General features: G+C 40.8%; 1 protein-coding gene across 1 annotated transcript in view; it reads left to right on the forward strand.

Moving 5' to 3' along the window:
• LOC124255236 (guanine nucleotide-binding protein G(o) subunit alpha) overlaps positions 1 to 14080 on the forward strand; it is a 67993-nt gene extending 53913 nt beyond the window's left edge. Inside the window, exons 5-8 of the mRNA XM_046689078.1 lie at positions 1241 to 1369; positions 2932 to 3061; positions 3547 to 3700; positions 9155 to 14080. Of these exons, the coding sequence (XP_046545034.1) occupies positions 1241 to 1369; positions 2932 to 3061; positions 3547 to 3700; positions 9155 to 9342 (601 nt within the window). The 3' untranslated portion in view covers positions 9343 to 14080. The remainder of the gene's footprint in view (positions 1 to 1240; positions 1370 to 2931; positions 3062 to 3546; positions 3701 to 9154) is intronic.
• The last annotated feature ends 3070 nt before the right edge of the window (positions 14081 to 17150 follow it).

The raw sequence follows: 17150 nt of genomic DNA on the forward strand, positions 1-17150 counted from the left end.
GAGGTTGATCTCACCAAACAAGGTGGATTTAACCCCTTATCCAACAAGGTGGATCTAATCATTCATTCAACAAGGTGGATCTAATCACTCAGTCAAACAAAGTGGATCCAACCACTCCGTCAACAAGGTGGATCTAATCACTCACCCTAACAGGGTGGATCTAACTAAACATGAGGGAAATAACCACTCATCCAGCAAAAGGGATCTAACCACTCGTCCGAACAGAGCGGATTTAACAACTCCCTTAACAAGGTGGATCTAACCACTCGTCCGAACAGAGCGGATTTAACAACTCCCTTAACAAGGTGGATCTAACCACTTACTGTAGCAGGATGGATTTAATTACAGACCCAGCAAGGTGGATCTAAACCCTCAATCCAACAAGGTGGATCTAAACCCTCAATCCAACAAGGTGGATCTAAACCCTCAATCCAACAAGGTGGATCTATTATCTCACCCTAACCAGATGAATATAACCTCTCACTGTAACAAGGTGGATCTTACCACTCCCAACAAAGTGGATCTAACAACTCCCAACAAAGAGGATCTAACCAGTCCAAACAAGGTGGATCTAACCACTACAATAAATGGGATCTAACCACTCCTAACAAGGTGGATCTATTCTGCTGCTCCATCTGTTATCAGGGAATGTTTCAGACAGGATCATATTAGTTCAAGTAAATGGTTCTGGTATTTTCCGTGCAGTACGTGATCGATACCGGTACCTATTTTCAAATGTGATGATTCAGTCAGAACCAAATCTTTCTTTGACTCTACCCGTCCTTTTCATCATTTCGTCTTTTATACAGGGAACTCAGCAATGAGGGCTTGTCAGCAGGGTACCTATGATGTTTCAGTCCTGTGGGGTCAGGTGGTTAGGCAACAACTTGTGTTCACCTTTTCCCCTTAACATATAAACCAGCATTTGACTATATACCTGTCCCAGATTTCCCTCAGAGCCATGCTCCAAGATAGAAGTTTCTAGAGATACAGTGACAAGTGACAGTTAACCTCATCCATGTTGACAAATGTTGAAATGTGATGTATAGAACAAACTTTATGGATAACAACTTCTTTATTTCATGAGTGCGACGTTTCGATACAGATTCTTGTACCGTTGTCAAGCAGGAAGGACAACGGTACAAGAATTCCTGCTTGACAACGGGAACTTTGATAACAAAATTCACAACTTGTGATGATTCCTTTAATTTCTAGTTAACACATTTCTTTGACTTTTCAGCTTTTTAGATGACTTAGATCGTTTAGGGGCAAAGGATTACATGCCAACTGAGCAGGATATCCTGAGGACAAGAGTGAAGACAACTGGTATTGTAGAAGTGCACTTCTCCTTTAAGAATTTAAATTTCAAGTGAGTATGAAACCAAACTGTTGACATACACCCTAATCAGCTGCTAGGGGCCTTGTGTTGTTTTAGTTCGAGTCATTCAGCTTTCAAATTAAAGTACAGGTTTACTAATCAATCATATCTTCCAAAAACTATCTTTCAATATCTTCCCACACGGGTGAGAAACTGAATGAAACCGAAGTGTTCAGTAACCTGAAATAGCCCTCTGTAGTCCTGACCTTGAAATGACCTTTCAAGGAGCTGAGGTTATTGGGATATAAAACAACACCCGGCTGCTGATCAGACTGACTGCGTGAACCATCATATTGTACAAACAATTGACCTTGTCTAATTCTTGTATGTCTGCTATTCATTCTGACTTATCAGTATTTTTTGCCTTTATCTGCTTTTCCTCCCGGAAGTTTGATCTGAAATTATGTAAATTAAGGGGAGATAATGCAACACCCAGTGTATCACTGCCATCACTCCTGTGATGAAGCACTGTCATCCCCTTCCACTGGAGTGGATGAGCTGCTGTAGCAAATATCGCGTAATAATTGCTCAGGGTGACAAATTTCAAGGATGGGCACTAGACAGATTCCTCCTCATAATAACTGTTTCATGCTCTGCATCATGGGTATTGGCATTATAGTGACATTTTCTGAAAATAAAGTTCAGATAATAAAATCTATATTCTAGAGGGAAATAATTGATGAAAATGTCGCAGCTAATTGTTGTGGCCCTGGACTGAGACTTTCCTAAGTGGTACAGTCTTTCTACTCTAATGAAATATATCCTGTAGTTGCTCACTGTACATCATGGTAGGAGGAGGACATTAACATATGTTTGATATCATTTTATGTGTTAACTCTAAGTGTTCTTTGCAGATGAAGATTCAAGTCTTCATTTTGCTTGAAGTCTTCCCGTTATTTTAACTGTATGGAGATATGAGCCAAAATATAATTATTTGTTCCTGTAGAGAAATATTTCGGAAGAAACTATATATTGACAGTTTTATTTACTATTTTCACCATGGTAAGTATTTATATCATCCATTAGCAGCATAAACCATTAACACAAAATAAGGTCTGATATTGTTGTCATTGTAAATTACTGCATTTGCTTTGTATATATACCTGTGAAGATCTGGGTTTGAAGTGGTCTTCAGTAACCCATGCTTGTCATAAGAGGTGACTACCGGGATCGGGTGGTCAGGCTCGCTGACTTGGTTCACACTTGTCATCGTATCTCAGCTGCGCAGATCGATGCTCATAATGTTGATCACTGGATTATCTGGTCCAGACTTGATTATTTACAGACTGCCGCCTTATAGCTGGAATATTGCTGAATGCTGTGTAAAACTAAACTCACTCACTCACTGCTCTGTATACATTTTGTTCACTTTATTTCAGTTTATTTCACTGAATCCTGTATGAAGACAAGAATTACTTTTTAAAAATGAAATGTATTCAACCTATGTTTGTAAATTAAGTATTGTAACTGACTTTATTTTTGATAAACCTTTTTGCTTGAATATTGCTGTGACTTTGTGTGCGATCATGCTTCAGCATCTGTTGTCCTTACAGGTTATTTGACGTTGGAGGGCAGAGATCAGAAAGAAAGAAATGGATTCACTGTTTTGAAGATGTCACTGCCATTATATTTTGTGTAGCCATGAGCGAATACGATCAAGTGTTACATGAAGATGAAACAACTGTGAGTATTTGCTCCTTGTTGGGAGCAACATATGGCAGTAGATGTGTTTATGATATCATGTCATGGAATTCTGACAAATCTGTTTTGATTTTGACCATTTTGAACCATGTACTTATGACTTGTTCAGTGTTGTGGATTATCATTCTGACATTAAGGATGTACTGTTCTATCGTTCAGAAGAGTATTCTTAATTCAAACCCGGAATCCATTGTCCATGTGTGTTAATTTACAACTGCTGAGGATATTCACAAATATGTTGTATAGTTCCTGTGATTAACATTATTAACTGGTATGGAGACATTATTTTGTCAATGACGTTATCTTGTGATGAAACTGTGTTGCCATCAGTGACACTGTAACACCAATGCCAGTGTTATCTGTGTTGAGGTAGTAACAATTCTTACATGAAGTAATGTTAAAAAATGAAATGAAACAATATGATTGATTTATTATAAATTCATAAACAATTCCCATTTTTCTTCCAGAACCGCATGCAAGAGAGCTTGAAGTTGTTCGATTCCATCTGCAACAATAAATGGTTCACTGATACATCCATCATTCTCTTCCTCAACAAGAAAGATTTGTTTGAAGAGAAAATCAGAAAATCTCCGCTAACGATATGTTTCCAAGAGTATACAGGTAATTATGATGTAGGGCTGGGACGAACTGGTTACATTTGTACTATGAGTAAGTCGCTAGTGAGATGGACAGGGTTGTGGCAGGCTGAATGGGCTTCCACATGTTGTAACTGAAGCTTGAGCAGTGTGTAAGTTCATTCAGCTGGTAAATTCTGAACATCCTGCTTGCAACACATGTTACAATTTTATCAATATGAGTTCATCAGTTGCAAAGACATGTTTTGGTGACATATTTGTGTGTGACAGTTTTGACCTATCCTGGAAGTACACAGATGAATGAGCCATCTACCTAAGTACTGGCCTTTTCAAGAGAGTGACTGGCCAATTATAAATCAGATAGGTAGATTTTTTATTGAGTAATAATAAAGTAACCTACATGAACATGAACAGGGGTTGACTGCTGGATAGACTGTTCTAACATAGAGAATGGTGGATATGTAACTATTTACAACCTGCAGAGATGACAGTGCTAGAATATGGGTCAGGCACCATGACGATGTGGAGAGTTAACCTCCTTGACATATTTTTTGTGAGAACTTTTTTCTCTCCTTCCATATCCCACAGCACCCAGAGCCTCCTACCATATCCCACAGCACCCAGGGCCTCCTTCCATATCCCACAGTACCCAGAGCCTCCTTCCATATCCCACAGCACCCAGGGCCTCCTTCCATATCCCACATCACCCAGAGCCTCCTACCATATCCCACAGCACCCAGAGCCTCCTTCCATATCCCACATCACCCAGAGCCTCCTTCCATATCCCACAGCACCCAGAGCCTCCTTCCATATCCCACAGCACCCAGAGCCTCCTTCCATATCCCACAGCACCCAGGGCCTCCTTCCATATCCCACAGCACCCAGAGCCTCCTACCATATCCAACAGCACCCAGAGCCTCCTTCCATATCCCACAGCACCCAGGGCCTCCTTCCATATCCCACAGCATGCAGGGCCTCCTACTATATCCCACAGCACCCAGGGCCTCCTTCCATATCTAACAGCACCCAGGGCCTCCTTCCATATCCCACAGCACCCAGGGCCTCCTTCCATATCCCACAGCACCCAGAGCCTGCTTCCATATCCCACAGCACCCAGGGCCTCCTTCCATATCCCACATCACCCAGAGCCTCCTTCCATATCCCACAGCACCCAGAGCCTCCTTCCATATCCCACAGCACCCAGGGCCTCCTTCCATATCTCACAGCACCCAGAGCCTCCTTCCATATCCCACAGCACCCAGAGCCTCCTTCCATATCCCACAGCACCCAGGACCTCCTTCCATATCTCACAGCACCCAGGGCCTCCTTCCATATCTAACAGCACCCAGGGCCTCCTTCCATATCCCACAGCACCCAGGGCCTCCTTCCATATCCCACAGCACCCAGGGCCTCTTTCCATATCCAACATCACCCAGAGCCTCCTTCCATATCCAACATCACCCAGAGCCTCCTTCCATATCCCACAGCACCCAGAGCCTCCTTCCATATCCCACAGCACCCAGGGCCTCCTTCCATATCCAACATCACCCTGTCTTACCTAACCACACCCACAAGCCCACCTCCACTTTCAACGGCTGAATGGGGGCTTATACTCACACCACACCACTCCACACAACACACAGCTAATGTCATTTCAAGGATGTGGCTATTCCAATTCAATCTGAAATCATTTCAGTTGAACATCCCCAAGTAGCATTCATGAATTTATATAAATGAAGAACACTAAGGTCACCTTACATTCCCAAGTATCTGAATTCTTGAAGATTTAGCCAAACTGATTCAGCCAAATATACTTATGATGGTGGATCAGGTTGGTGTCGGGGACAGGGGACAGATGAGCTGTCAGAGTCGGTCTGGCCGTCTGGAGGATGTAACTCACACACGCCTACATTCTCTCATTGTTTTCATTGCATATAATTGTTGCATTACATCCACGTCACCATGAACATGGAGGACAATTGGTATTGTGAAAAATATTAGTCTGGAGTTTATGAATCTATATAGAATACAAAGATTTCCGGTAACAGAGCATTTGTCTGCATCATTCTGTACATATGCAATGAGGGCCGGGTTGGTTGGAGAAAGTCGAGACAGGAACAACAGAATTTATTACCTCCTATCTACTACATAGAGACTGCTTCTGAAATATATTCCCGATAAATTAAATTCAGCTTGTTAACCATTTAAGTTTTCCAGACAAAATCATATAAATTTTCAGAGCTGTCCCTTTTCTCATAAAGTTAATATTCAGAAGGACAAATATAATTTAATTGGATATTTTTGTAATTATTGGTACAAAACTACAGTCAAATCTTATGGACTTTGTAGAATTGTATAATTAATTAGGTAGCTGGTACTGTAGTCATGTATGAGTTACCTGCCCTTGTCAGAGCTCATTATTTATGCAGAAATAGAAAATGGAGTCCAACCCAGCAAGATCAATACTGTTGGAAGGTGCTGAAATGGCACAGCCTGGCATCCTCACATGATTCTTGGAACAAGGGATTGGATAGAATTTGGTATTTGAGGCATAGTTTGGGCAGGTGGTTGTTCAAAGCAAAATAAATGTCCTTTTCCCTCTGTATTTCTCAAACATTTGCCATTAATGATATACATAAATTATCAGCAAGTCGGTATGGCTAAATATAGACATGATTGTGAACCGGAGCCATTTCACAAACTGATTTGATGGAACTAAGATTGATATGCCACCAAGGACAGCCACACTAGTGTGTATGAGTAGATAATTATGGATTTATACAATTATGGTAGGAATTAGAGACATTTGAATATGTTTTGGAGTTCTGAAATGTGGAGATTTGGAAGGGACATTATTTAGATGAACTGTAATGGATTCAGTGCTACATGCAAGTGTTAGGAAATACCACAATGTGTGGCAGATAGTAAGACCTTCTCTCACTAAACACATTACCTACTACCACTTCTGATAGGTAGTTTTTCATCAGTCATAGTTTTTCATATTTATTGCTTGAAAATTTCTCAGTTTGCCTGTATTTGTGTCATGTGTAAGAATTATATTCACAATATCAGTTACTAGATTTTTTCAGGGCAATGACTTGCTACTCATTCTGACATGTGCAGGTGGGAACACTTATAAACAATTATGGATCAATTTTGGTTAATAGAAATACCAGATACAATTCAGTGCTTTTAATTAATTTGTGCATTCAACCGGAAACATTTATATTGATAGTGTAGAGGCTTCTACACACATAAACATGCATTGCAAAACAGAGAATGTCTGCGGCTTGCACTAGTTTCAGGAAACCTCAGAAAACTGAAAGTGACTGATTGACTGAGAGAGCTATTTTTTAGGTGGTATATATGACAGATAATATTTCTTGTATTACAACAGTTTGATAAAGACATTAAAGTGAGACTGAAATCTCACTAATAATGCTTGAGAGAAGAGAGAACCTGAATAATTCACCCTGTTTTCACATGTAAGTCCATGGAAAGATGTGCACAGTTTCATCCTGTGTTCATATCTCTCCATGGACAGAAGTGCCCAGTCTCACCCTGTGTTCATGTCTCCCCATGGAAAGATGTGCACAGTTTCATCCTGTGTTCATATCTCTCCATGGACAGAAGTGCCCAGTCTCACCCTGTGTTCATGTCTCCCCATGGAAAGATGTGCACAGTTTCATCCTGTGTTCATATCTCTCCATGGACAGAAGTGCCCAGTCTCACCCTGTGTTCATATCTCTCCATGGACAGAAGTGAACTGTTCATCCTGTGTTCATATCTCTCCATGGTCAGAGGTGAACTGTTCATCCTGTGTTCATATCTCTCCATGGACAGAAGTGCCCAGTCTCACCCTGTGTTCATATCTCTCCATGGACAGAAGTGAACTGTTCATCCTGTGTTCATATCTCTCCATGGTCAGAGGTGAACTGTTCATCCTGTGTTCATATCTGTCAATGGACAGAAGTGCCCAGTCTCACCCTGTGTTCATGTCTCTCCATGGTCAGAGGTGACCAGTTTCATCCTGTGTTCATGTCTCTCCATGGTCAAAGGTGAACTGTTCATCCTGTGTTCATATCTCTCAATGGACAGAAGTGCCCAGTCTCACCCTGTGTTCATGTCTCTCCATGGTCAGAGGTGACCAGTTTCATCCTGTGTTCATGTCTCTCCATGGTCAGAGGTGAACTGTTCATCCTGTGTTCATATCTCTCCATGGACAGAAGTGCCCAGTCTCACCCTGTGTTCACATCTCTCCATGGTCAGAGGTGAACTGTTCATCCTGTGTTCATGTCTCTCCATGGACAGAGGTGACCAGTTTCACCCTGTGTTCACATCTCTCCGTGGACAGAGGTGAACTGTTCACCCTGTGTTCATGTCTCTCCATGGACAGAGGTGACCAGTTTCACCCTGTGTTCACATCTCTCCATGGACAGAGGTGAACTGTTCACCCTGTGTTCATGTCTCTCCATGGACAGAGGTGACCAGTTTCACCCTGTGTTCACATCTCTCCATGGTCAGAGGGGACCAGTTTCACCTTGTGTTCATGTCTTTCCATGGACAGAGGTGAACTGTTCACCCTGTGTTCACATCTCTCCATGGACAGAGGTGACCAGTTTCACCTTGTGTTCATGTCTCTCCATGGACAGAGGTGACCAGTTTCACCCTGTCTTCACATCTCTCCATGGACAGAGGTGACCAGTTTCACCTTGTGTTCATGTCTCTCCATGGACAGAGGTGACCAGTTTCACCTTGTGTTCATGTCTCTCCATGGACAGAGGTGACCAGTTCAGATGTCTCTTGATGGTCAAAGGAGCTAGACACCCAACATGTCTTAAGCACCAATGGCATGTTTTCAAAGATAATATACTTCTAGACTAATATAAGTCTGCGGTTTAGAAAGAACGCTTTGTGTGTTCTACATGCCAATGTTTAGATAGTACATCAGGGATGCTCTTGGCACTTTAAGCCTCAAGTTCAGCAAACATACAAAGTATTAATTCCAAATGGAAGGACCGTACTCAACTATATTTATGTAAGCTAGGAATGATATGTAAAATAGCATCTGCTCCTATAACTAACAGAGTTGTGTCCCTTGCCTACCAGGATCTGGTGATATTGAAATTTTGGGGATGTAGGTTCCTGAAGTGGTGCACGTAGTGATTTGAGATACTTGTCAGCATCCATTCACATGATTATGTTTGTATATTAAACAGTAATTCCTAAGTTTTGCTCACTCTGATTCTGGACGATCAAACTCCAGGGTGCCGTTGTACAAAGCAACATTAGTACTACGCCAGTCGTAAGTCTATGTTATTGTATGGGAGTTACGATCACCTTAGGGCTAAGATCCCTTTGTACAATGACACCCAGGCCAGTAGTAACAGTAACAATAACTGGTGAGAACAGTTGCGATAACATGCTGGCAAGGTTGTTGTTAGGTTGGTTGGTTCTAACTGTGCTGTGTTTGTTCCAGGCAAGCAAACATATGAAGAGGCAGCTGCCTACATCCAGGCTCAGTTTGAGGCTAAGAACAAGAGCTCCACCAAGGAAATCTACTGCCACCAAACCTGTGCCACGGATACCAACAATATTCAGTTTGTGTTTGATGCCGTCACGGATGTAATCATCGCAAACAATCTGCGTGGCTGTGGATTGTACTAATATGGCGGAACATGGCGGACGAGAAGAGGCTTAAGGTGGCTGGACCGTTCACCGACCGCCAGACGGACGGATGGATGGGCGGGCGGGCGAGCGGGGCGTGCATGTGTCTGTGTCAATTGTGTCGCTGTCTGTTTCTGACTCCTCTTCACGGGACCTGCATTTTATGGATCTCGGGACTACAACAAACCAAGTCCTGTTTATGAAATATTGTGTGCAATTTCAGTGTTGAGCTGCAGCAGACGTGTGTCTCACGTCTGTCAGCTGTGAAGAGCTCACTGCTCATGTGCAGACATACACGTTGCTATGGTGACGTAGTGGTGTGAACACTAGCCAAAAGGACTAAGATTTTAAAGTATGGGCTATGTGATCAGCAGAGGCCACACTGTAATATTAAAAAGAGCTCAACAAAGAAGATGATTTCTCTTGCTTGGTCTTCACTGGACGTTATCCTCTACCACAACCGTAGGAGGAAGTTTGCCGGCCCTCGACGGCCATTGTGTCTCTGTTGTGAATCAACAGAAGTAGTGGCCAGCTTGTGTCTTACAAAGGAGCTAAGAGAAGACAACTCTGGTTACACTTTCACATGTATGTATGTATGTGTGTGCGTATTGCAACAGAACCGAGGTCTTGTTTAGCTACGCTTCACGCTTATTCGCTGGCCCACTTGCATAGGTTTCCTCAGTTGCTGAAACTGAGTGGACCAACAAGCACACTAGAAGCTGGCAAGCCTGTATCAACATTAGTATATAGAGAGCATTACTGACAATACTGTTTCCCAGTGGCTTCAACATATGCCTAGATTTTGCTTGATGCTACTGAATGGATAGGAGAACAGTGCCACTCAGTCAGTTTTCTCATTGAAGCAGGGGCCTGTTGGGACATGCACTGTACTTTATGTCCCAAGCCGATCAGTGTTGCCGTGTAACGTGTAAGCCCCTCCCATCAAGGGATTCACAGCCTCGGCCTCGTCTTGTGTTGAATGCAAGTTGAGTTGGTTCTTCTGTCTTGTTGCTGAGTATGTGAGTAGTCTCTGATGCTTGTCCCGGTACGACGGAACTGGACTCAGTTCGTTTGTCCTGCCGAGTCTTTTTATGGCCATTGTGGTAATGGCCCAACTGGGCAGTGCCCGGCTATATGTACGACGCGCTTGCGCACATGTACGACAAATCCTCTCCCACTGTGTGGATGGGTGTTTGCTCACCCAGATATATTTATTTGATTGGTTAGTCTTTACAAGAGGCAGGTGTATGCAAATTCAAATCTGACTGGGATTTTGTTTCAGTGGCGGAGAAAAGTAATTACTCTTAAGAATAGACATGGAAATTATTTGTAAAATTAGTCCAGTAAATTACAAGCCTCAGGCCTTTTCCATTAATGGCAGCTTATATTTGTGTAGGAATCTATGTCAATCAGAAATTGATTTTTTTTAAAATACATAATTGCTCAAGAGTTTCAGAATTGAAATTTGAACAAAATTCACTTTCTCCTGTGATTTCCTACCAGTTGTTTTAGATCTCATTACAGCAGCATGCAAATGTCTCGCGAACAAAATGACTATTTTACAATCTTACATAATTGCTCATCTTGTTTTTATTTTTTTTTAATATCCGGGCAAAGTGCAAATATTTCTCTTTGACTAGTCAGAGCATAATGAATGACGAGTCAGGAATGCTATATATTTATTTATCTGGCATACACACTTCATCTTACTTTGAAAAGTAAATATATTCAAGGCCTAATTATTCTGAATGCTGAATAAGGATAAGGCATTGAGAACAGAATCTCTTAGTAAACTTTATTGAAATAAAAGACTGAAAATATCTATTTTCTAAAATTCTCATATTGAATAAATGGAAATTAGGTCTTTAAGCATAACACAAATTTTGTCTGTGTCAAAACACAAAGATTTATTGCAAAATATTCTTGATATTTTTCAGATTCTATTTTCATGCACCAAGAGAATCCCTTGAATGCCAAAATTACTGAGCATCATTTTGCATGGGGGTGAGAAAAAAGGGGTTTGGTGGCTGATTTCTCAATAATATCTTGTAGATTGGGGAGAATTTCAGGGTTTTAGCAAACCTGAAATAGAAACTATAGACTGTCATTTTAAGTTGAAGTCTTGTGTGTGTGTGAATGATTTCCAGACATCTCATAATGTGTGATGTTTATATGAATATCCTGTAATAGCCCAGATCATCATGCCTCACTCACTTGGTATCTTGTTCATCTGCAGTGCAAGTCTATGAGGAATGAAGTTCTGGGCTAATATTGTGTACACCCTTGCTTTGTTTTCACTGTCGTCAGTTCAGGGAACTTTCTGTGATTTTTGCACAAGGCTGACGTCTGCTTGTGCTAGCAGACGCCACGATTATTCCAATCCACTGAAAGGCATACGGAGAGGAGATGTTGGCATATGACCTTAGCGGCTGAACTCGTTGTCAGCTGTGTCGAGTATATCGGTTTGTGTATTATACGTAGATAGTGACACGTTCTTACTGATTATGCCCTTCCATGTTAAGAGACCATCATTTTGAGCTCAAAAACAAATATTTTCCCCTAAAGTGGTGTTTTTGTAGGGGATCTAGCTTTATAGTCGTGAAATTGGCTTTTGTCAGTGCTTTTAGCTGGAACATTTAATGAGCTCCTGTTGATTATATTGATAATCTTGTACAGAATAAACCATGAGCTTGCTTTATTCTGTCACAAGATCCATGTGTTCACCTTGTGTATGGCCTCTTCTTGGGTTTTTAAGGGGTCAACTGTCTATCTGTTGGCTATGGCCTATTTCAAATTTTCATTTTAGATATTGTTGAACTGATGATGAAAATTGTGTAGAGTGTTTGGGAATCAGTTCGTTTGTTTCATTGCGCAGACAATGAGCAATGAATTCTGTAGAACGTCACAATTTTCGAAATAGGCTATTGACAACGTTACGCAGTTTAACTCAAGGCTTGACTATACGCAAGTGTGTTATATTACAAAATAATTTCTTCGCTGTCTTGTGCCAGAGATGTTGTCTGGCTTGGACAAATTGATATATGGAAATTATTTTGTTCAGGAAATTGTAAGTTACTTATTATATGAGTGTATTACAGTGATGATGAAATATGTATAAACCATGACGACGCATCATGCACGTCTGTTTAAATCGTACTGTATGCCTATGACGCAAGTTGTAAAGGTGATTTTTTGCACATTAATGTACATTACTGTATTCGTAATAACTGTGTTCTGTACTAGTTGAATGAGCATTGCATGTATCTGCATCAGTAAACATTGTGATCACAATTCAACTTGTTCCATGTTGTGTGACATGTAATTCATCTTTCCACATGTAGCCAGGCGAAGAACACTGGCGGACATGTGCATTAATTCATTGAATGTGAAAATTAACCCATGTGTTTAAAGGGAAGTGCTAAGCAGGTAAAAATGGCACCTGACATAAAAAAGCGTTGGTTTTCCTGTTGAGACGAGGCCTATTTTTCTGACACATTTCATTGGAATATTTTGAAGTAAAATTAGTTGTGGGGGGAACAGCGTGTTCTCCCTTGCTGTAGGATATAACGTTATCATTACAACTGTCTACAGATTGTTTTGATAATTGTTCCATCCTGTTGACCTGCTAAGTAGCGTGTTTTAAAGACTCAGTTACGATCGATCGTGCTACGTACCACTGGCTGGTACCCCCTTATCATGTAATAATATGGGGCAGTCTGCCTCGTCATTTTATTATAAATGTGTCATTTTCACTATCTTCCTGGCCTGCTTGCTTATTTCCTCGCTAGGTCTGTTCACATGTCGGTGGACAGAATTGGGAGGGAGGGTCCTAATCTTAGCTATGGGAATTGTGGGATGGGAGGGAAGGTTTGGGGGGGAATCTTAGTGAAATTGTGCTGAGAATTTGTATTCATATGCTGTTAACCCTTGGTGTGCTACTGATCTGACTTTCCTGGAGCTTTGAAAGAGATGTTACTGTGCTTAGCACGTAAAGGGTTAATGACCATGCATCTAGCCTAGTACATGTAATTGGGATGAGCAAGCCTCTGTCAAGAGGACAGAACTCATACATCCCTACTCTTTCAGTTTATTTATTTATTATTTATTTATTTCAGTGTTATGAAGACGATCATTTGCATGAGTGTATAACTTTGAACTAAGAAGATGGTTGTTATGGTCCATATATTATATGTGTAAAGCCAACGATTTTAATGTTCAATTGTACTGATTTCTGACTTTGCCATCAATCAGCAAGGCTACGGTAAGGCTCAGACTGGAACTGGTGCAGATTCAGCTAGTCTGAGACTGTCCATTGTAACATCTAATCTTCCTGCATTGAAAACATTTCAAAATTGTTTACAAGGGGTCAATTTTAGGTCTATTTATTCATGTTTCTGTAGGTTGATTTTGGCACTTTCGTTCTGGCTGCCTGCATAGTTCCAGTTAGAAAACCTTACTAAGGTCAATAACCTTGACCTCTTAAACAGGGTCAGGATGTCCCTTTTTGTACATCATAGGAACTGCTGTCAAGTGTTAACTGCAATTTAAAATTTCAATATTTGAATTCCACGGTGAGAGGTTAAGATCACATAGTATATGTCCTTTTAATCAGTGGCTGTCAATGGCCTACCACTGAGTATTCGGCAGATGTATAGTAACCGTAGAGAACTTGCAACAAACGATGTCAATGTGTTATTGTCTATCTTCAATCAACCTGAAATAAAAACTTAGAATTTTACATGCAGTTCTTCTGTTGTATCTTCTTCTGGGAGTCAAACTGAAGCAGTGTCCAAAAATAGAACTGACACAAAAACATTCATGATGACATAAGGCACCTCTTTTAAACTATTCATCTATGTACAAATAGTAAAATGTGAGTGTTCAGCAAGTTGAGCTGAAGTAAATGGTCTTTTTTGTTTCCTTCCTGTTTAACACTGCACTCAGCCTATTCCAACTACATAAGAAAATGTGTGTAAATAATTAAGTCAGCCACCAATCAAGTGATTGACATTAATGATCCACAGAGTTAGTTTATGATGACAAGCAATGAACCCAGTCACTAAGTCAGACAACCAGATCCACTGTCACTCCTAGGAATCAGCAGACATAGGTTGCTAGAAACCTAGTCTATCCCAACAGAGCTTGACTGAAGTGACCCAATGCTTGCATGATTGTATGAGATGCTGTGATTGCTTGACAAAAATATTCTTCCAGTTTCCTAGTGATAACAGTCATCTCCATGTACATCATAAAGTCAGTTGCTATCTGTTTCCCTGCATTCTTGACATTTACACAATATATATATATGGTATAATCCCACTAACTGATGCTTTCATCACAATGTATAAGGTATAAGACCACTAATTGATGCTTTCATCCCAATATATAAGGCATAAGCCCACTAATTCATGCTTTCATCACAATGTATATGGTATAAGCCCACTAATTCATGCTTTTATCACAATGTATATATGGCATAAGCCCACTAATTCATGCTTTCATCACAATATATATATGGTATAAGCCCACTAATTCATGCTTTTATCACAATGTATAAGGTATAAGCCCGCTAATTGATGCTTTTATCACGATGTATAAGATATAAGCGCACTGATCCATGCTTTCATCATAATATATCAGGTATAAGCCCACTGATTCATGCTTTCATCACAAAATATAACATGTAAGCCCACTAATTCATGCTTTCATCACAATGTATAAGCCCAATGATAAGTGCTTTTATCACAATATATAAGGTATAAGCCCACTAATTCACGCTTTTATCACAATATATAAGGTATCAGCCAACTGACCCATGCTTTCATCACAATGTATATGGTATAAGCCCACTACTAAATGCTTTCATCACAATGTATATGGTATAAGCCCGCTGATTCATGCTTTTATCACAATATATAAGATATACGCCTGATAATTCATGCTTTTATCACAATATATAAGATATACGCCTGATAATTCATGCTTTTATCACAATATATAAGGTATAAGCCCACTAATTCACGCTTTTATCACAATATATAAGGTATCAGCCAACTGACCCATGCTTTCATCACAATGTATATGGTATAAGCCCACTACTAAATGCTTTCATCACAATGTATATGGTATAAGCCCGCTGATTCATGCTTTTATCACAATATATAAGATATACGCCTGATAATTCATGCTTTTATCACAATATATAAGATAAAAGCAAACTGATCCATCCTTTATCACAATATATAAGATATAAGCCCACTAATTCATGCTTTTATCACAATGTATAAGATATGACCCCACTAATTCATGCTTTCATCACAATATATAAGGTATAAGCCCACTGACCCATGTTTTCATCACAAAGTATATGGTATAAGCCCACTAATTCATACTTTCATCACAAAGTATATGGTATAAGCCCACTAATTCATACTTTCATGACAATGTATAAGGTATAAGCCCACTCAGTCGTGCTTTCATCACAATATATAAGGTATAAGCCCACTGACCCATGCTTTCATCACAATGTATATGGTATAAGCCCTCTAATTCATGCTTTCATCACAATCTATATGGAGTAAGCCAACTAATTCATGCTTTCATCACAATGTATATGATATAAGCCCACTAATTCATGCTTTCATCACAATGTATATGGCAAAGCCCGCTAATTCATGCTTTCATCCCAATATATAAGGCATAAGCCCACTAATTCATGCTTTCATCACAATGTATATGGTATCAGCCCCCTAAATCATGCTTTCATCACAATGTTTATATCGTATAAGCCCACTGACCCATGCTTTCATCACAATGTATATGGTATAAGCCCAATAATTCATGCTTTCATCACTAAGTATATGGAATACGCCCACTAATTCATGCTTTCATCACAATATATATGATACAAGCCCACAAATTCATGCTTTCATCACAATGTATAAGGTATAAGCCCGCCAATTCATGCTTTTATCACAATATATATGGTATAAGCCCACTAATTCATGCTTTCATCCCAATATATATGGTATAAGCCCACTAATTCATGCTTTCATCACAATGTATATGGTATAAGCCCGCTAATTCATGCTTTAAGCAGGTATAAGCCTATTGACCCATGCTTTCATCACAATGTATAAGGTATAATACATCCTAGATAGTACACCAACCCCTCCTCCAGGCACAGAATCCCAATGACCCAGTGCAGACGTCTGCTGCTCCACTCACAGAATCCCACTCACCCACTGCAGACGTCAGCCGTCCAGCAACACAATCCCACTCACCCACTGCAGACGTCTGCTACTTCAGCCACATATTCCCACTCAACCACTGCAGCGTCTGCTCTTCCAGCCACACAATCCCACTCACCCACTGCAGACGTCTGCTCCTCCAGCCACACAATCCCACTCACCCACTGCAGGCGTCTGCTGCTACAGTCACAGAATCCTAATCACCCACTGCAGACGTCTGCTGCTCCAGCCACAGAATAACACTGACCCACTGCAGTCGCTTGCTGTTTCACTCACAGAATCCCATTCACAAACTGCGGTCGTCTGCTGCTCCACTCACAGAATCCCACTAACCTACTGCAGACGTCTGCTGTTCCAGCCACAGAATCCCACTCACCAACTACAGACGTCTGCTGTTCCAGCCACAGAATCCCACTCACCCACTGCAGACGTCTGCTGCTCCAGGCAAAGAATCCCACTAACCCACTGCAGACGTCTGCTGCTCCAGCCACAAAATTACACTCACCAACTCCAGGCGTATGCTGCTACAGCCACAGAATCCTAATCACCCACTGCAGT

Source organism: Haliotis rubra, unplaced genomic scaffold (assembly GCF_003918875.1).
Source record: "Haliotis rubra isolate DU_JTF1 unplaced genomic scaffold, ASM391887v1 Scf599, whole genome shotgun sequence".
Taxonomy (NCBI): domain Eukaryota; kingdom Metazoa; phylum Mollusca; class Gastropoda; order Lepetellida; family Haliotidae; genus Haliotis; species Haliotis rubra.